Here is a 22,058-nt window from a genome sequence, read left to right as displayed (position 1 = left end):
CCTAAAAGACTTTTCTGAAGAACAGCATGCAGTTTAACTGTTCGGGACAAACAAGTAGCTCATGGACAACTATCACTAAACAAAAAAACCCAACTGTGGATCATTCAGGTAACAACACTGTATTACAAATCAAGGGTCATTTTTATAAATTAAACTATTATTTTCTCTTGTAGACTACATGTATTTTTTATGAGCTCTCTTATTTTGGTAAAACAGTTAACATTTTGCATATTCTGCCAGGTGTATGTAAACTTTTGACTTCGACTGTATATGTCTGTTACTGTTTCCAATGATCACTTCCAGTAAATAAAAGATGCAGAAACAGCACTGTAATTCAATACGTAATCTCTGACCTTGTTAGCCTTCTCCTCCCCTCCTACTTCTTTGGTGATGCTCTGAGTGATCTCTGGACACAGGATGAGGAGGATGATCTGTAGCGGCCACACAGCAGCCTTTCTCTTTGCGCTCTCTGCAAAACTGTCCACCAGGTCGAACAGTTTTTCTGCACAGTCTGCATACAGAAACACACAGTTTAATCTTTACACATCTAAACATGGACTGCATCAAGTCAATCTGGATATGAATTATGGTGTCACTCACCGGCCATATCAGCCTGGGGTCTCTGATAGAGCATAGTGAACTCATCAGGGTAGTGTTCAACCCAGTTCCAGAAAGCCTGACACAAACATATCAGATATATTTACTATTATAACCTCTAATATGATAAAAATGATTAAAGCAAGCAAAAAAAATATACATACCTTTTCCAAACTGCTGATTACTGAAAGCTGAGCAGGCTTTTTCAAAGATTTGAATTTAAGTACTGTTTCTAAAGGGAACATGCAGGATGTTATCAAGCAATTCAGCATCATGTTTAATAAATACATTTATTTTAAATTATTAAAACACTATATATTTATTTACATTAATTTGTGGTTTAATACTTCCTCTGTGCCATTTAACTGTGCAGCTTTGGTCTACCCATAAAAATGACCCACAATAAACTTTAAGAATACAGAGGCAATAAAAACTCTATAAAATAAAGCACGCTTTACCTTGTAAAAGTCTCTTTAACTTGGAGCAGTCTACGTTGATATATTGAATGAGCTCAATGTCATGGACATCCACTGTGTCCTCTGTACAAACTGTGAGCTCTTGCAACCTATGAGTAGACATTGGTACATTAAAGTTAATAATTTGCAAAAGTTTACTTTTCAGTCAATCAAACAAAACAATAGGCTTAAAACTAGTTACTATAGTGACTATACTAATATACTGTACACAATAAAAGAGGTCCTAGAACAAAGCCCTGTGGAACCCCCAGTGTGTTAGAGAGGTACCTGGTGGAGATACGACTGAAGACAGCATTGAAGTTGTTGCAGCTGAGAGAGAAGAGCACGGCAGAGGCGGAACTGCGCAGCTGAGCGGCGTGCTGCTGGCCTTCACGGCACGAGTGCAGGAAGTGACAGATTTCAGGCAGCAACTGTTTTACCAACATGGCCTCATCCAGCCTCAGGCAGTCCTTGGGTTGCTGATGATGCACACAAATACACAGTATACTTTAGTATTTATATTCTCATTTCTTTTTTTCTTTTTACTGTGTGCTGTACCATACTGTGTTTATATGGTAAAAACACACTAAACCAGACTTAAACTACAGCGAATAGAAAGCACTTTAGGATCAGCAGCATGCAGGAAAGGGTGAAGTGAAAAGAAATTAAAATTAATGACAAAGCACCAAACAAACATATTAGTGGATCAAGGTACTGCACACATATAGGGTCACGCTAAAAGCCCAAAAGTTCTTTACTACAGGCCAAAACTTGTTAATGAAAAAAGTGTTTAGTTGACTTGAAGTTCCTTGAATTTTAGTGAACAAATTAAAGTAGTAGTTCATTTCCAGAACAAAAATGTACAGATAATGTACTCACCCCCTTGTCATCCAAGATGTTCATGTCTTTCTTTCTTCAGTCGTAAAGACATTGTTTTTTGGAGGAAAACATTTCAGGATTTCTCTCTATATAGTGGACTTCTATGGTGCCCCCAGGTTTGAGCTTCCAAAATGCAGTTTAAATGCACCCTCAAAGGGCTCCAAACGATCCCAGTCAAAGAAGAAAAGTCTTATCTAGCGAAACGATTGTCTTGTCTAGGTCAGTGTGAACTCTGTGTATTTCGATTCATGACAGTTAGGGTATGTCGGAGAAGTCTCATCTCATTTTCTCCTCCAACTTGATAATCGTCCTACATCGCTGCAGAAGTACCGACCCAGTGTTTACAAACTGAACATGCAAATGCCCTTTACAAAAAAAGGTAAAACAGTGATTTAGGAAGATTTTAAAGTTGGAGAAGAAAATTAGATGGAGTTTTTCAAAATACCCTCACTGTCATAAACCAGAATAACTAGCTAGACAAGATTAGCATTTGAGGTAAAAAAATAAAAAATATAAATAGTAAATTTTTTACTAAATAGCCTATCGCTTTGCTAGATAAGACCCTTCTTCCTCGGCTGGGATTGTTTAGAGCCCTTTGAAGCTGCATTTAAACTGCATTTTTGAAATGTTCGAACTCAGGGGCACCATAGAAGTCTACTATAGAGACAGAAATCCTGAAATGTTTTCCTCAAAAAACGATTTACTTACAACTAAAGAAAGAAAAACATGAACATCTTGGATAACAAGGGGGTGAGTACATATGTAAATTTTTGTTCTGGAAGTGAACCACTCCTTTAAATTCTGAAAAAAAAAAAAAGTTTTTTTCCAGTACGTATACATCCCCATCTCAATGACACAAAAGGAAATTACATAAAAAGAATTTAGCAAAAACAAAACAGGACAGTGCACAGCTGTGTCGCATCTGGGCGAGCGAAAATTAATAATCTATACAGGAAAATCCAGACAATCTCAAGACGAGGAAACACCTGCAAATGTAATAATCTCCTGACAGGGCCGGTTCAAGGCCCTCTGTCTAGGAGTAAAAGCTAAAGATTTAATTGTTTTACCAGGGCTCTGTGTCTAAGACTTCATGAGTCCAATCAAAAAACATTTCTGGACAGTTTTCAGACTAGAAAAATATCTCTGTTCCTATGATGCCCTTATAATGTCATTCAAACTCATGTTACAGTCATTTCATACTTCTGCTCTACAAAAAAAACTAATAATATTGTGAAACATTATTAATATTTAAAACAACTGTAATTTTCAGCAGCCATTTCTCTAGTCTTCAGTGTCACATGATCCTTCAGAAATCATTCAAATATGCTGATGTGCTGCTCAAGAAACATTACAAACTGATTTTTTTAGGATTCTTTAATTAAGATGTTCAATAGAACAACATTTACTTGAAATAGAAATCTGTTGTTAATGTGACTTTTGAATTTCTACTGAACCAAAACCTTTCAATAGAGTATACAATGGCATGGTTAAAAACTTTATTCTGTTTGTTTGATAGTTTAGATTCCAATATGTTGATCCATTTCCTATAAACATGCTGCTATAAAGCAGTTCCAGTTATACCACATTCAGTCAGTCTATTTTTTACAGCCTAGCATGGAAAAAGAAACCGACTAATACAGTAAACTAGTCAAAATCATAGAAGTAAAAAAAAAAAAATTGCTATAAATAGTTTAAACAATTTAGATTTCCTCCTAAAATTTACTTTCACCATCTATAAAAACGGTAACACTTTACAATTAGGTTCATTAGTTAACATTAGTTAACATTAACTAATAATGAACAATACTTCTAAAACATCTTAATGTTAATTTCAACCTATGCATTATTAAAATCAAAAATTGCAATAAATTTATTTTTCATTGTTTGCGCATGTTAGTTAATACATTAACTAATGGAACCTTATTGTAAAGTATTACCATAAAAATCCATAAAATCTTTTAGATCAGGGTGTGGATAGGCAATAATAAAACAGCTGTGATTGTAAAACAATTTTGCATTGCCTTCAGCAACAAAGGTGAAACCAAAGCAAGGAACAATGCTGTTAAAAGGCAGGACGTAAGACAGTCAAAACAAGCGACAGATCGGACAAAGTTCACTTTGTGATAGGACAAGCCGCTCACCCCTGCCAGACACTTCTCCAGTGTGTCCAGGATAATCAGCTGGGAGAGGTAGAGGTTCTTCTCGGCGGCTTCGCCGAAGATTCGCTATGAACAAGAGACATACAGAAAAGTGAAATTAGCAAGAGCAGAAATTACTCTCAAGTAATTTCAAATAAGTTTAAAATTGAAATGTTCCAAAGCTAACAGTGCAACACTAAGCATAAAAACACAACACATGTAAGTATTTGGAAAAATGGTTCAGGTTCAATGGTGCAAAAAATTACTTTCAATAATGGCGAAGGGTGGTAACGAGGAACAGAAGAATTAGGGCTGGGCAATAAATCAATAACGATAATTATTGCACGATATAATTTTCCTCGATAAACGATAACAAGAGTTCGATATGGTTAATCTAAGATGACCATGTCTGTCTGTATTCAGTCGTAAAGAAATTATGTTTTTAGAGGACAACATTTCGGGATTTCTCTATATGGACTTCTGTGGTGCCCCCAAGTTTAAACTTCCAAAATGCAGTTTAAATGCAGCTTCAAAGGGCTCTAATTAATCCAAGCCAAGGAAGAAGGTTCTTATCTAGCATAACGATCGATTATTTTATTTAACAAATTAACAATTTATATACTTTTTAACCACAAACGCTCGTCTTGTCTAGCTCTGCGTGAACACTGTGTATTCCGGATCAAGACAGTTAGGGTAAGTCGAAAAATTTATTTTCTCTTCCAACTTCAAATTGTCCTACATCGCTGCAGAAGTGCCGACCCAGTGTTTACAAAGTGAACCCACCGCAAGGAGGGTCAAACGCCCTTTACAAAAACAGCAATGTATGATGATTTTGAATCAATTTATATACTTTTTAACCACAAACGCTTGCCTTAGTCTAGCTCTGCGTGAACTGTGTGTATTCCTGTTAAAAACTCCTATAAAAAAATAGTTAAATAGTATATAAATTTTAATTTTTTTTTAGAAACTAACCAATCGTTTCACTAGATAAGACTCTTCTTCATTGTCTGGGATCATTTAGAGATCATTTAAACTGTACTTTGGAAGTTCAAACTCGGGGACATCCTAGATATCCATTATATATTATATATCCTCAAAAAACTATTTCTTTACAACTAAAACAAGACAGACATGAACAACTTGGATGACAAGTGGGTGAGTACATTATCTGTACATTTTTGTTCTGGAAGTGAACTACTCCTTAAAAAAAAAAAACTGTCAGAATAATTAAATTTCACCATTAAAAAAATGAGAATGCAAAAACATGAAGTGTTTGTCATGATCTGACCATAAAGAATAGTTTAAAACGACAATTAACCCTCTGGTTTTTACAACTTATACACTGGAGCAAAAATCTGCTTTTAAAATTAAAATCGACTGATATGAAAAAAATTACTGTGATTTTTTTTTTATCATGATCATTTTTGTCCATATGCCCAGCCTTAAAAAGAATTGTTAAATAAAGTCATTATTTTTGTTTTCTCTGCGCACAAAAAGTATTCTCATAGCTTCGTAAAATTACAGTTGAACCACTGATGTCACAATGGACTATTTTAATGATTACTACGTTTCTTGGTCTGGGAACATTTCAGATACATTGCTGTCTATGAAGGGTCATAAAGCTCTTGGAGCTCATCAAAAGTATCTTAATTTGTGTTCTGAAGACGAATTAATGTCTTACTGGTTTGGAACGACATAAGGTTAAGAATTAATGAAAACGTTCATTTTTGAGTAAACTATCCCTTTAAATAAACATTTATCTGCCATCTTGGAATTATTTGTGCAATGCCAAAGCAGTTCACTCATAACAGAATGACAGGAAGTTCAAAATTCATTTATCAAGATGGGAGACTTGAACGTTATAGACGTGGACTTACCATGTTGTTCACATTTTTGAGTATGTTGGTCAGGCCGTTGATGACGAGGGCAAATTTGTACTTGGAGATGTTGATCAAACATTCTTTGTTGTGCTCTGTACTCACTTTGGTGTGGGTGCTCTGCTGTCCTGTTTTAATAGGGAGCTGTAATTGAGAGAGAGACAGAGAAAGAGAGACTGAGTGAAACCATACAAAGGATGCAACGAAATCTATCATCACCTTGAACAGTCGACTATACGTTTTTTAATACAGTTGCAATCAAATTATTCAACCCCCTTGACCTGCAAGACATTTTGCTGCAGAGAACAACATTTTGTGAAAACAATTCAACAAAAGCATCAGTAAACTATTAAAGAAAGTTTATTAATACACATTTGAGTAATTCTGAGAACGTAAATTGATGAATAATGAAAAAAAAATTGAATCAAAATTATTCAACCCCTGAAAGTAAATTTGGTGTAGAATCTTTTATTCTTTTAAAACCACCAATAAACACTGCCTGGAAGTGCTTAGATGCTTCTGTCACCTTTCTGCTGCAATTTTGGGCCATTCCTCCCCTGAAAAAGCTTTCAGATCACTGATAATCTTTGGTTTTTACTTTGCCATTGCTTGCTTCAAATTCAACCATGTATTTTCAATGAGAATTAAATCTGGAAACTGAACAGGCCACTTAAAAATATTCTATGACTGATCCCTGAACCAAGCGTAAGTAGATTTGAACGTATACTTTAGGATGATTGTCCTGCAGGAAAGTCCATTGATTAATTAGCTTCAGACTTTGCACAGAAGGCATCACAATGTTTGCCAAAATGGTCTGATACTTTAATAAATCCATGATATCCTTTGTATGGTCATGTTTTCCACTTCCTGCTACAGTAAAACAACCCCATAACACGACTGGCCCACCTCCATGTTTGATGATGGAGATGGTGTTCTTCTGCGTATAAGCTTTGTCTTTTTTGGACCAGACGTACCTCTGATCCATACATCCAAAAAGTTTCAGTTTGGACACATATATATATATATACACACATATACATACATACAAGAGTAATTTTATTAAGAAGAGATACTGCTTATTTTCATTTAAACATTGAAAATAATTTATTTTGTTTCCAAAAGTGCAAGTTATTTATTTTCACTAATTTAAGAAAAATGTGACTGTTCGTTTTAAGCAATGTGTGCTTTAATTTCAGTTGTTCAACACTGATGTTCAATAAATAATCATAGATAGTAGATAGTGTGTGTTTCCTTCAATTATTTTAAAATCAAGTAAAGCACCCTTCATTCAAAAATCTCTCACTTGTAATATGTGAGCATATTTACTGTACAAAACTTGTCAGTGAACTATGAGGGCAAAAAAATAAATATTATATAAATATTATTAAATATAATTTTATTCATAAATAAAATAATCGTTCATTAATCGTAATCGAGTTAAAATGTTCAATTAATCGAGATTTTGATTTTAGGCCAAATCGCCCAGCCCTACTCTGCTGCTAAAAAATGTTCCGATCAGCTGTTCCTCCATCTTGGCTAAGCTTTTAATGTTTTTTGTGAAAGGAAGAAGCTGATTTCCCTTTCATCAGGGTAAAAGCAACATTCATTATTAATTTCATATTAGTGCCTTGATTTGCCTGAATTGACAGTGAATAAGGTGAGTCAAACTGTTTATGAAACTACCCAAAATAAGCTTTAAAAAGTATTTTATTTCAGGGTTTTGGTTATACTGTACTTTTACATTTTTTTTATTCTTTGAAAATGCTTACAAAATTACCCCAATTATTCTTGAATTATTATTTGATTTTTAAGCAGTTCAAAACAACCTGATGAACCTAAATGAATTTGTACACATCGCAATATATATCGCAAGAAAAAAATATATCGCAATGTCGTTTTTTCCCAATATCGTGCAGCCCTAATTTACAGTCATATGAAAAAAAGTTAAGATAAGAATCCTTGGGTCTGGTTAACAGGTGTGAAAGTTGGGTTCCTACGGCCCAGTTTTCAAAGCCTGTGTTATGACTTTATTGAGAGCATTGGGTGGAGAACAGCCTATAACATGTGGGACACGCAGACTGTGGAGTGAGAGGTCGAACGGTCTTAAATTTGACACACCCACCCCTGAGAGAACATCCAAGCACTTAATGCACCAACCCACCCATCCTGGGTCTAAACGCTCAAACTTTAGGTGTTAAAACAAAGCGCCTCCAGCTCTCCAGACTTCCGCCCTGTGCTGCACACCTGCAGGCCAGCACATCTGCTCTTGTTCTCTCCAACACACACAAGCAGTTAAAGTCTGTGCCGCGGGAGTGTTGAAAGCACACATGGCCTGGCCGTCTTAATGAAGCGTATGTGGAGTGAGGGGGCGGAGGCCTCTCCCCCCTCTAAGCGTTCCCTGATGAGGAATCGGTCTTCACTGTTTCCGAGTACTACGGCTCCTCTCTGGATCAAAAGAACTGAGACTTCAAGAAGTTATACAGCTTGCGAACAACTCATGAATGCCGACAAACTGTTCTGATATATTGAGTTGTGGTGCTTATTTGACAAAATAATTTAAAATCTGACTTGTAACATATCTCAATACTGTCCTCCCACTTCTCACCATAATTTCCAAACTTTCCTGTACTTTCTATTCAGTTAGGAGATAAGGGAAAAAGTTAACAAAAGTTTATTTTAAAGTTAAAAATGTATCAAAAGCCTCCAAATAAAAGCTGACTATACACTACCAGACAAGTTTTTGAACAGTAAGATGTTCTTTAAATGTTCTTTAAAGTCTCTTCTGTTCACCAAGTCTGCATTTATTTAATCCAAAGTACAGCAAAAACAGTACAATTTTGAAATATTATTACTATTTAAAATAACTCTTTTCTATTTGAATATATTTTAGAACGTAATTTCTTTGATTTCAAAGCTGAATTTTTAGCATCATTATTCCAGTCACATAATCTTTCAAAAATAATTGTAATATTCTGATTTGCTGCTCAAAAAAAACATTTATTATTATGTTGAAAACAGCCGAGTAGAATTTTTTCTAGTTTCTTCAAAAGAACAGCATTTATCTGATATAGAAATCTATCGGAACATTAAAAATGATCAATTTAAAGCACCCTTGCTACATGAAAGTATTAAAAAAATACTTAAAAAGTATTGAACTGAACAAGACTGGAGTAATGGCTGCTAAAAATCTAGCTTTGCCATCACAGGAATAAATAACATTTTAAAATACATAAGAAAATGGAAAATTATACATTTTAAATTGTGTTAATATTTGTATATATTTTAGTAAATTTATAGCAATATTATTATATAAATAAATTTTAAATATATATACACATTTTTAAATTATTAAACTTAAGAATTAAAATGAAGATGTATTAAGTATCAAAGTAGTATGAACATTAAGGTGAGTAAATCCTGATTTTTTTTTTTTTTGGTACTATTAAGGTGAGTAAATCCTGATTTTTTTTTTGTAACTATTCCTTTGAAGTTCTCTATTTCAAATATAATATTTGGCTTGCATTTTTGATTAAATAAAGGCAGCCTTGGTGAGCATAAAAAATAAAATCAGCCACAAATAATTGAAGATTCAGGTAAAAAGTAAAGAAATGAACTTTGAAAAATTTAAATCTGAGAAACAATTTTGATAATTATTGGAATACTCAACATATCTTACAATGTTGCTTGAATTTTAAAACAGAAAACAAAACCTAGTATCAACCTATGAAATGTCTTTAAAATTTTTATACACTGCACATTTAATTTTTTTTATCAAATTCAGTTTTTTTTTTTACCAAATTCTGTGTCAGTGTTTTTATTCAATTTTGATAAAAGCATATCAAATTTATTGATTTTTTTTTTATTATTATCCTTTCTCTTGAATTTTTTACTTTTTTTTCCAAAACATTGTGTATTTACATTTTCCCAGATAAATATATTCTGGAAATTATTTTTTTCCTGGTAAATATTCCTTAAAATGCACATTTTAATAATAATTGTATTATTAGTAGTAGTACTATCATTAAGCAATTTATTCCGGTCATAGTATCTTTAAGTTATAGTAAACCTTTTTTTTTCGACTGGTTGCTGTGAAGTCGTTTACATTTCTGTTTGTATATACTATTACAATAGTTTTTCTCACAAGAAACATTTTTGCAGCTTAATAATCACAGACCCTAGTCCATATCGCGTTTTGATTTATCAATTCAAAATTTGGCAAATTCAGTGACTTTCCGCATTATACAGTAAACTGCATTTTTATGACTGGATTCTGCGATTCCATCCGTGTTTTCTGCATCACAGAAATCATAGCACCCTAAAACCATCACGAATACACAGTGATTACACTGAATATAATCACGTACACTTATAATTAGGGCTGTCGCGGTTAAGGAATTTCCCTTGCGGTAATTTTGAGTGGCTCAGTAGCGCGGTATGCGGTATTACCGCCATATATATATATGTGTATATATATAAAATTGTGTGTAGGCTGTTACAATGTAAGGTGTAAGGTCGTATTCAGAAATCAATAAACCGAAACCAAATCGCGTTGATACATGAAGTGAAGTAAACAGTACTTACATAGAAACCTAGCCAGAAAGAAATGCAAATTTTGAAGAAAAATGTCAGACATACTTAGAGGCTTTGCATCTGAAATCTTTGTATATAACAGTTAGCGCGCACCCGATCGAGTCTGACTGGACAAGAGACTTTCTGTCAGTATTTCACCTGCGTGTTTTAGGCGAGCTGTCAGTCAGTGCAGTTTCATTGTTACACCACAAGATGGAGGCAAGAGACTATCTTTGAGTAAGTCTTTAAACCGTTCATTCAACTGCACGTTCAAAAACGCTTATTTATTCAAAGAGAGACGTAATGAAAAACGATGTTGAAATCATTTTAACTTTAATCGCCACTTTTAAAGGCTCAGCTGACCAGCAGAGCATCGATGTTAAGACAGAGATTTCACTTTCCTTGGACATGACAAGCTAGTTTCACATACATACCCGACTCGATCTGAAAGACAGACGCAGGTAATCGCACAAGCTCAGTCGATCTCTCTCTCATTCGCTGTCTGTTTAGGCTTGTTAAGTGCACATCTACTGAGCCTCATAATAAACACATTATGTTATCATTACTAACTTATTACTAATTTAGTATTCAGCACACAGGCATTAAGTGAGAAAGGCAAATCCTTAGGAAAAAAGAAAACAGGCAAATATCGCGGTTGCTGCGGTTGTTGCATTCCTCTGCGGTTATGCACGTCAATAGCGCGGTATTGCGATATTGCGGTTATCGCGACAGCCCTACTTAGAATCACCCAAAACTGTGTCAAAGTAGCCCAAGAAAGATTAAACCTTTTGCAAATCTGACATTTCAACAAATCTCATAATCTGCTTTATCTAAGTAGGCCTATATTTGTGGTGCAAGGCCGCCAAGTCACTACTGGCTGCACGGTTAAAGCGTCCTGATTCCTGACAACTGCAATGGTCAGCACGTCAGCATGTCAGAAAGACTCTGAGAAACCCAGAGGTTCCCTCCTCCTTTCCGGCCAACTACTGTGTGGCCCTAAGAGAAAAGCGCGTGGCTGGAAATGAAAGTCTCAAGACCGGAGAAGAGCCGGCGCACACACAGTCTGTACACTCATAAAACACACGCACTCTCACAGAACACATAGCCAAGCCCTGTTGACATCCATTTTAATGCAGGATGCCGATGGACAGTAAGCACTTTGTTTCCCAGGAATGGTTTAAAATTCCAGAAAGGTCAGGGACCAATCGCCTCCCTTATGTGCACTTTGGCAGAACCGGCCATACTCGTGTGTGCTATGGAGAACGGACGGTATATTAACCGAAAACACAATTAAAAATATTACCATGTAAATCAACTTTAAGATTACAGTTTAATTAAACTTTCATAGGCCACCATTCAAGAAAAATACAACTTTCCACCTCTGTATCATTTGGCCTGTTTCTTGGATAATGCTACAATATGACAATGTGTTGTTCTAAATCTCTATGTCTTTCTTCTGTAGAACACACAAAAAAGAAAAATCTCAAGTACATTGGAATCCAAACAATATTGAGCACTATTGACTTTCATTCGAGTCATACAGGTTCGGGACGACATGAAGATGACTAAATTATGACAAAAACAACAAAATAACAAATTAGAAATCCCCCCCCCCCCCCCCCCCAACATCTATGTAAAACCCAACGTATCATCAACCTCTCATTCCTGACTCAGAAGTCTCCCCAGAGAGAGGACAGATTATTTTTCCATGACCATGCAATGGCATCTGTGAGGTCATCGTTTCAAGGTGCTCTTTGCATTTTCATACAGCTGCTGACAAGGCAATAACCACCCCTGAGAACTTGCCTATTGCAAGCAAGAAAAGCCACACATCACCGACGACCAGCTCAAACAATCGATCCTAGTGTTATCCGGTAGTTTCCATTCAGGAATTCTGCAACTTATGATCTGCTTGTAATTGCAATTGTGGCAAGCAGCTATCATTCAAGTCATAAGCAGAGCAATGCAAGTGAAATTAAGTAGCGTCACTTGTCTAAGTATTATGCTTTCGCCAAACAAGTGCCTTAAGCTGCTCTGATCTAAAAAGCACTAAACCGGCTTAGGGATAAAACAGCTTAAACTCCTTTTCACACTTTCATTAAACTGTTATGAGCCCCTAATCTGCAGCACAAGAAGCCAAACCCTTTAAAAAACCTCTAAACTTTAAACTGACAAGCACACACTTGTGAAAAACCGCACACAGTACTTAGTAGAGAAATAATATATTTTAAAATAATTTACTTAAGTGTAAACCGAAATGTTTTTGGGCCCTTTCTTTGCAATCAAATGAAAATGTATAACACTACCAGTCAAGTTTTTGAACATTAAGACTTTGTTTTTATAGAAGTCTCTTTTAGTAAAAATATTTTTACTACTTAAAAGAAGATTTTTATTTGAATATACTTTAAAATGTAATTTATTTCTGTGATTACAAAGCTGAATTTTAAGCATCATTACTCTAGTCTAGTGATCCTTCAGAAATCATTCTAATATTCTAAACCTATGCTCAAAAAAAATTATTATTATGTTAAAAACAGCTGAGTAGAATTTTTTCAGGTTTCAGCATTTATCTAAATTAGAAATCTTGTGTCTTTATCATCACTTTTGATCAATTTAAAGCATCCTTGCTAAATAAAAGTATTAATTTCTATCATTTCTTTCCCCCAAAAAATAAAAGAAATAATAATTATACTGACTCCAGGCTTTTGAATGGTATAGTGTATAACGTCACAAAAGCTTTTTATTTCAGATAAATGCTGATCTTTGGATCTTTCTATCAAGCAAATAATCCTTAAAAATTGACTCAACTGTTTTAAATATTGATAATAATAATACATGTTTCTTGGACAGCAAATCAACTGAAGACTGGAGTAATGATGCTGAAAACTTAGCTTTGATCGCAGGAATACACTACATTTTAAAATATATTCCAATAGAAAAACAATTTTATACAGTAAAATTATTTCAAAATTGTACTGTTTTTGCAGTACTTACGATCAAATAAATGCAGGCTTGGTAAGCAGAAGAGACTTCTTTAAAAAACATTAAAAATCTTACTGTTCAAAAACTTTTGACTGGTAGTGTATATTTAAAACGTATATTAAATTACTTGGAACTAAAGAGTCCTTTCAAACACAACTTATTTAGATCTGTATATGTAATTTCATAATTCTATTGTTTTTTTAAATATGTAGTAGCAAACTAAATTTTAATGCAGTTTCTATTTATTAAATTTGCTTAAATGTATTTGTAATTACACATTTGTAATAACGTAGTTGCAATTTAGTATGTTTAAAATATATTTACTTCAGTTAAAGACGAAATATTGTACTTTGCAGGTGTTTTAGTATGTTAGTGTGCTTCTTTTTACCACAACAAAAGATTACCAAAACATAATTTCAAACGTAGCCTACTTTAAAGTAAAACCTTTAATTTTACTACACTTCAAAGTGCATATTATTATTCCATTAATATTTTATTACATGCAAGTACAAATTTTTACAAATATACATTTAAGAGTTGAAGTAACTACAAGTGCACATAAAATACAACTAAGCATGCTTCTTTTTCACAAAGGCAGGGACAAACATAACTGCTTTGGCTATGACAGCAGGGTCTGAAGGATGCATGCACATTAAAACACTAAAAAGGCTCATAAATGTCCAGCTATTTAATATGGACTGTTATTAAAACCACACATAGTGTGTTTTTGTTTACGTTCAGCGGTCTATAATTTCTTCCAGTGGTAAATTAAAATATCAGAATACTGATTTGACCATGACAGTGTGCATCATTATAATGTCATCCTTCAAAATCGCTTTAGGTGTCCAAAGGTTTTAAACAAGACAATACTGAGTTCATTTTAAAGGTTATAGGAAGAAGCATCTACAACAATCATAATAAATAACTTATGACAGGCGCCTGTCAGAAACCCTGTGCTGTCACTGTCTCTTCAGATTCAGAAGACGCGTGATTTTGCATTCAAACCCGTCTTATAGTTTCAGAAGACTTTCAAAAACATTAAACACTGCTAAACTGACGTGATTGTTTTGTTTGAGTCTTTTAAACATGCTTGCATTCACCGGACTGTAGGTGCCTGTAAGGCTGCTCCAGCAATGCAATTTCATCTCTCTGTATGTCAACAAGCACGGAGGGAGTCTGATTCCTTTTGTTTATATTTAGCCAATGAGCCCGAGCGACTCGGCTGAACATTTATCAAATCAATCACGACCCCACTGTCCAATATTTGGCTTTTGCTGGCAAATGCAACACATCAGGCCTGAATCAAGACATGCACGTATTGTATTTGGCTAGTGCAAAGCCCAAAACCACCAACCTCGCATCTTCAACATAAACAACGCGTATGCGTGCAAATGCCTCGTTTGCACGCTCGCTTTTTTCGGCCTGGAAGTGTCAAATCCCCCCACCCGTGTTTTCTTTACCTGTTCGTCGAATCGATTAATGATGGCCTGGACCCATTCCACGGGCTTGTGCGCCGCCATGCTCAGGCGGATGCGCTCGCCGCTGTCTCCTATCAATCACTTTTGCGATCCCGATTCCTGCTCCCGATTCGCCCCGGATGGGCCAAATACCCCCTAAGCCGCTCCGCAAAATAATCAAGGAGGAGAACAGAGGAGGAGGTGGAGGGAGGAGGGGGGTTTAGTTTAGTTTTTCACTTCAAGCATACTCCACCACGCCGCCATGACACACCACCGGAAGTTTGAATCCTCCTCTCTCTCTCTGGCTTCAGTCTGGGTTCTGCGCATGCGCAGAAATGCTACTGAAGAGCAAGACAACTATTACAAGAATAATAGATAATAATTTGTGTATTTGTCCATCTGTTTCAGGTAGGCTTAGCACTGTTAACAAATCGGTTTTAGTTCTTAAAATGTGTCATTATGAATGATATTCAGTAAATGACAGTACTTTTGAGGTTTGTCAACCTCTAATATAAAATACTAACACGTGTGTTTTCACTGAAATAATAAACAAACCTTCTCCACATTGTTTATTAACGATTACAATGAGACGTTGTGCCATGTAAACATGTAGCATTTCATACAAGTAAATTTAAAGAGCAACACTATAAAATGGAATTTTCAAGAATCAGAGTACTTTTTTCGTTTAACAAATTTGACCATTTAAAAAAACTGTTGAATTAAATTATTTGGTGTGATTGTGTAAACTGAAGTCATACATCTTAAATAGGCCGAAACTTTATTGTGTTTTAATACAGTATTGTTTGACTGATAGATGTTACAGTAGGCTAATAAATGACCGCAGATGGCTTAAATGAGAAAGTAAAGCAGACTTCTACTGCCACCTTGAGATCAATCTAAACACAACGTCAACAGAAAGCAGTATTATTATAGTTAACCTACTTACAGTCACTAGAGGGAGTGTGTGATATCATGACCGTTTGAAAAATGTGACCCTGGACCACAAAATCAGTCATATGGGTCATTTTTTTAATTGAGATTTATTCTATATCTGGAAACTTAATAAATAAGCTTTCCGTCGATGTATGGTTTGTTAGGATAAGACAACATTTCGCCGAAATACAACTATTTAAAAATCGGGAATCGGAGGGTGCAAAAAAAAAAAAAAAAAACTGAAGAGAGAAAATCGCATTTAAAGCTGTTCAAAAGTTCTTAACAGTGCATATTACTAATAAAACGTTTTGATATATTTACGGTAGTGAATTTACAAAATATCTGCATGGAACATGATCTTTACTTAATATCCTAATGATTTTTGGCATAAAAGGAAAATTGATCATTTTGACACATACAATGTATTTTTGGCCTTTGCTACAAATATACCAGTGTTTTGTGGTCCCTGGTCACATATATTTAAGACTTAGGCCCCTCCAATTCATTCAGTAAAAAAACATTTAAGGAATAACACTGCATTTCTCATACTAATAAACTCTGATCAATTTCTGTTTAGAAATCTCATCTCAAGAATACATGTTCTTTTATTTCTAAAACAAATTATCATATTGTTCACTTGCCCTTAAACATCACACCATGAACATGTTTTTTGTGGTTAATTTAATTGCATAGAAGTGAATACAATCATTAAACAACATGACAGCCAAGCAACCATTTCTCCTTTAACCCAACAATATAGGAGGAGCAGATGGTACAGTGGATATCTAAGGTATACAGTGGAATATTTGCGCTTTTTGAATAGATATGTTTGCCAGACAGATTAAATGCAACCCTTTATAATACCAGACAACATAAACATAGCTGTCACCCTTTAAAAAGGTATGTGCACCTTTTAAAAGTATTTTTATTACAATTAGCAAATTAAAGCTATTGTTCCTCATAATTTTACTTTTTAAAATTGTATCTTAAATATTTAAACAGTAACACTTGACAATAACATTCAATAGTTAACAAACTAAGAATTAATACTTCTACAGCATCTAAGTTAATTTACTATTGCGTTATTAAAATTACAAGTTGTGTTTGTTAACATTAGTTATGCACTGTGAACTAATATGAACAAAGAGTTTGCTAAGCTAAAAAAATCCTGAAACATTGCTTACACTTAATAAGAAAGCTGAACCGAACATGAAACCCACTAATATAATTCACGAATAATTGTGTTTTCATACAATAATATTAGATAGAGTACAGTATACAGTAATGAAAGTAAAGCAGACTTCTACTGCCACCTTGAGATCAATCTAAATACAACATCAACAGAAAGCAGTATTATTATAGTTAGCATACTTACGATCACTAGAGGGCATGTGTTTTATTAGGACCATTTGAAATGTTCAAATTTATTGAAAGATATGTAGGGGGGGGGGGGAGGTAGTTTTTTGACTTACCCCAACTGTCTTAAGCCTTAAAGTCTTCAGACAGAGCAAGACAAGACAAGTGTTTGAGGTCAAAAAGTATAGAAATAAAAAAAAAATAATAAAAAAAGATCACGCTAGATAAAACCCTCCTTCCCCCACTACAACCGTATTTGGGATCGTTTGAAGCTGCATTTAAACTGAATTTTGGACTTGGGGCATCATTGAGGTCCACTATATGTGTCACACACAAGAATGAAGGCAGAGACGGAGGTAAGTATAAAATGATGAAGGTAAGTTTATTTAACACAGCAGGTAAGTTGTAAACATTGGCAGAGATGAATGTGACGGTAAGTATTCTTATCTGAACAGTCCTGGGTATTAGATAGAGAGTCCGCGGGAACATAGAGGGAACCAGAGTCCAAAGTAGTCCAGGGGAGCAGGGCAATCATGGAGTGCGATCTGTAGACCAGACAATGAGTGTCTGGAGGTTCCGGGTATATATATAGAGCAGAGGAAAGTGACGTCAGGTGTGCACAGTCAATAATCAGGTGAATTGGAACGAGTGGGTGGTGCTTCAGAGGGCGTGGTTCGTGTGGGTGACACTCTGACATTACCCCCTCCTCCAGGGGCGGCTCTCGACGCCCTAATCCGACGCCGAGGGCGACCACGACCGCGAGGGGGCAGGGCACTCAGGGTGGTTGTGGTGGAAGTCGGCCAGGAGTTGAGGGTCCAGGATGTCCTCTCTGGCCACCCAGGATCTTTCTTCGGGTCCATACCCCTCCCAGTCCATGAGATATTCTAAGTGTCTCCCTCGGCGTCGAGAATCCAGGATCTCCTGCACCGTGTAGACCGAAGGTTGAGCCAGGATCTCTGGAGGAGGGGGCCCAGCTTCAGCTTCATCGGGTTCTGTGGCAGAGGGAAAGAACGGTTTTAGGAGTGAGACGTGAAAGGTGGGATGTAATCTGTACCTGGGTGGGAGCTGAAGCTGGTAGGTCACTTCATTAATCTGCCTCAGGATCTCGAACGGACCAATGTAGCGGGGACTCAGCTTGCGACAGGGTAACCTGAGCCGGATGTCCTTCGTGGAGAGCCAGACCTTATCTCCCGGTTGGTATTGGGGTGTTGCTCTCCTTCGGACATCAGCAAAGTCCTTGTGTCGTCGGATGGCTCTTTGAAGGTGGTGATGGGCTGAGTCCCACACTCTCTCGAAACCAGTAGTCCACAGCTGGAACGTGAGTGGGTTCCTCCGTCCAGGGGAACAGCGGAGGCTGAAAACCGAGTACGCACTGAAAAGGTGTAAGTCCAATGGTGTCCTGACGCAGGGAGTTTTGTGCGTACTCGGCCCACGGGAGGAACCTACTCCAGCTGTGCTGATCCTCAGAACAGTATGCCCGGAGGTACCGTCCTAGCTCTTGGATCTTTCTCTCAGTCTGGCCGTTGGTTTGCGGATGGTAGCCTGAGGAGAGATGAACAGAGATGCCAAGAGATTTAAAGAAAGCTTTCCATACATGGGAGATGAACTGGGGACCCCGGTCCGACACGATCTCCTCGGGGAGACCAAAGTGACGAAATACGTGTTGGAACAGAAGTTCGGTGGTTTCCATAGCTGTAGGCAATCCCTGCAAAGGGATCAGCTTGCAGGATTTGGAAAATCTGTCCACAATTACCAACACACAGGTATTACCTTCTGAATCCAGGAGATCGGTCACAAATTCCACCCCGAGGTGGGACCAGGGTCGCTGCGGAATTGGAAGGGGCACCAGTTTTCCTGCGGGCAGATGACGAGGAGTGTTAGTAGTGGCACAGACTGAGCAGCTCTGGACGTACCTGTTGACATCCCGGGTCATACTGGACCACCAGTAACGAGATTGGAGGAGCGAGAGGGTCCTTCTGCTACCTGGGTGTCCAGAGCCCGGAGACTGATGTACCGTGTCCAGAAGGCGTTGACGTTGGGAGCTGGGGACGTAGATTTTACCCTCTGGACACTCCGGCGGAGCGGGCTCTTGGAGAGTGGCGTCTCGGATCCAGGTGTCAACGTCCCATTGGATGGGGCTAACAATCAGTGCTGGGGGTATGACATGTTCGGGTTCCGTTCTGTAGTTCCTTGATGGTGTTAGGTTGAGGCCAATTCTGGATGGCTTGGACCTTCTGCTGGTCCATCTGCACACCCTCGGGGCTGATGTTATAGCCCAGGAACTGTACGGCTTGCATGTGGAACTCACACTTCTCCAGCTTCAGGAAGAGATGGTGTTCACGAAGAACCTGGAGGACCTGACGGACACGCTGGCGATGTTCGGCCTGGTTCCGGGAATAAATGAGAATATCGTCAATATACACCACCACAAATTTGTGCAGAAATTCCCAGAACACCTCGTTCATAAACGTTTGGAAGACTGAGGGACTGATGGACAAACCATAGGGCATGACAAGATATTTGTAGTGGCCAGTTGGTGTAATGAAGGCCGTCTTCCACTCGTCTCCCTCACGAATACGAACGAGGTTGTACGCACTCCGCAGGTCCAGCTTGGAGAAGATGTGAGCCCCACGGAGTTCTTCGAGGGTGGCAGGGACGAGTGGTAGTGGATATGGCTGTTGAATAATCTGAGAGTTGAGCTGACGGTAATCAATACAGGGACGGAGACCTCCATCCTTCTTACCCATGAAGAAGAAGCTGGAAGCGGCCGGAGAAGTAGATGGTCGGATGAATCCTTGAGCTAGGGCTTCCTTAATGTACTCCATCATCTGGCGCTCCGGGTTGGACAGTGGGTAGACCCGTCCCTTGGGTAATTGAGCCCCAGGTAGCAGATCAATAGCATAGTCCCATGGCCGATGTGGAGGAAAGAGGGTGGCAGCTTGCTTGCTGAAAACATCCTGATAATCGAGATACTCCGCTGGGATCTCCGTCAAGGTAGTCGTGTCCGGACTTTCAATTCTAGTGGAGGCGAGAGAGACAGGAACAGACACAGGGGGGAGTTGTGAAGATATACAGTTCTGATAGCAATGCTTACTCCAACTGATGATGTCACATGGATCCCAGCGGAGTTCAGGATGGTGGAGGTGAAGCCAGGGTCGTCCGAGAATGATATCAACAGTGGAATTCTCCAGTACCAGGAACTTAATTTTCTCTTGATGAAACAATCCAATCTGAAGGGTGACAACCGGTGAAGAGTATCGAATCCGCCCACGTCCCAGTGGTTTTCCCTGAATGGTCTTCACAGCATATTCAGGATGATGGCGTTGACGAGGTAGATGTAGGACATCTAAACAGTCTTGCGAAATGAAGTTTCCTGATGCTCCTGAGTCATTGAGAGCAGAGAAGGGGAGAGTGCATTCAGCAGTATGAACCGTCACAGGTATTAATGTAAGTTGAGCGGTTTCTATTTCAGATTGAATGGTACTCACCACGGGACGTGGGGGTCTGATGGGGCAGTTGTGAAGGAGATGACCAGGTTTGCCGCAGTATAGGCAGAGGCCGGAAGTGAGGCGACGATGACGTTCGGTCCGTGAGAGTCTGGTGGAATCGATGAGAATGGGTTCTGGTACTGGAGAGCAAGCTGCCACATTAGCGGGCTGAGGAGCGGTTTGAGCAGGCTGGCAGGCGGCTAGTCGCTGGGATACCTGAGTGGTTCGTTGTAGAAAAGTTTCCAGCCTGATGGAGTCATCGTACAAAGCCATGGCGGCTCGAATGTCTGGATGTAAACCTTGCCTGTAGGCGCCCAGCAATGCGATCTCGTTCCAGCCACTAGTTGCCGCCAGCGTGCGAAAATGCAGAGTGTAGTCATGCACTGAAGAAGATCCTTGTTGTAATCGGAATAGTTGATCAGAAACGGAGAGAATGCTTGTAGTTGTGCTGAATACTACAGAGAAATGACTGGTAAACTGCTCAAAAGAGTGAATAATGGGATTATCCGCATTCCATATGGCTTTAGCCCATTGTAAAGCTTTACCGGTGAGGAGAGAAATTAGAAATGCTACCTTAGCGTCTTCTGTAGGAAACTGTTGTGGTTGCATCCGGATGTAAAGATCAACCTGTAACAGGAAACCGCTGCACTCAGCCGCTTCTCCAGCAAATGTTGTTGGTAAGGCCATGGGACTTCCTGAGGCAGATGGCGGCGTGGTTGATGGGGTAATCGCCGCTTTGAAGGCATGGATGAGTTCGGTGAAGGGATTCAGTGCAGGGGTTTCTTCGGTGCTCATAATTGTGTGGTCTGGTCTTCTGTCACACACAAGGATGAAGGCAGAGACGGAGGCAAGTATAAAATGAAGGTAAGTTTATTTAACACAGCAGGTAAGTTGTAAACATTGGCAGAGATGAATGTGACGGTAAGTATTCTTATCTGAACAGTCCTGGGTATTAGATAGAGAGTCCACGGGAACATAGAGGGAACCAGAGTCCAAAGGAGTCCAGGGGAGCAGGGCAATCATGGAGTGCGATCTGTAGACCAGACCATGAGTGTCTGGAGGTTCCGGGTATATATAGAGCAGAGGGAAGTGACGTCAGGTGTGCACAGTCAGTAATCAGGTGAATTGGAACGAGTGGGTGGTGCTTCAGAGGGCGTGGTTCGTGTGGGTGACACTCTGACAATATGGACTAAATGTTTTCCTCAAAAAACATAGTTTCTTTACGTCTGAAGAAAGAAAGACACGAACATCTTGGATGACAAGGGGGTGAGTACATTATCTGTACATTGTTGTTCTAAAAGTGAACTTCTTTAAGATTCAAGACCCA

The 22,058-nt window shown here is 38.0% G+C and overlaps 1 protein-coding gene across 3 annotated transcripts in view; it reads right to left on the bottom strand.

The window, feature by feature from the left end:
• nf1a (neurofibromin 1a) overlaps positions 1-15,017 on the bottom strand; it is a 130,867-nt gene extending 115,850 nt beyond the window's left edge. For all 3 annotated transcript variants that reach the window (XM_073818490.1, XM_073818491.1, XM_073818492.1), the window contains exons 1-8: positions 14,958-15,017; positions 5,947-6,090; positions 4,073-4,156; positions 1,341-1,531; positions 1,056-1,162; positions 762-829; positions 601-676; positions 354-511 (exon numbers count right to left, since the gene is read on the bottom strand). In XM_073818490.1, the coding sequence (XP_073674591.1) occupies positions 354-511; positions 601-676; positions 762-829; positions 1,056-1,162; positions 1,341-1,531; positions 4,073-4,156; positions 5,947-6,090; positions 14,958-15,017 (888 nt within the window). The remainder of the gene's footprint in view (positions 1-353; positions 512-600; positions 677-761; positions 830-1,055; positions 1,163-1,340; positions 1,532-4,072; positions 4,157-5,946; positions 6,091-14,957) is intronic.
• Positions 15,018-22,058: the final 7,041 nt, after the last annotated feature.

The sequence above is a fragment of the Garra rufa genome, chromosome 14 (assembly GCF_049309525.1).
Source record: "Garra rufa chromosome 14, GarRuf1.0, whole genome shotgun sequence".
Taxonomy (NCBI): Eukaryota; Metazoa; Chordata; class Actinopteri; order Cypriniformes; family Cyprinidae; genus Garra; species Garra rufa.
Note: the sequence above shows the minus strand (reverse complement) of the source record. Positions and strands in the feature narration are given on the sequence as shown.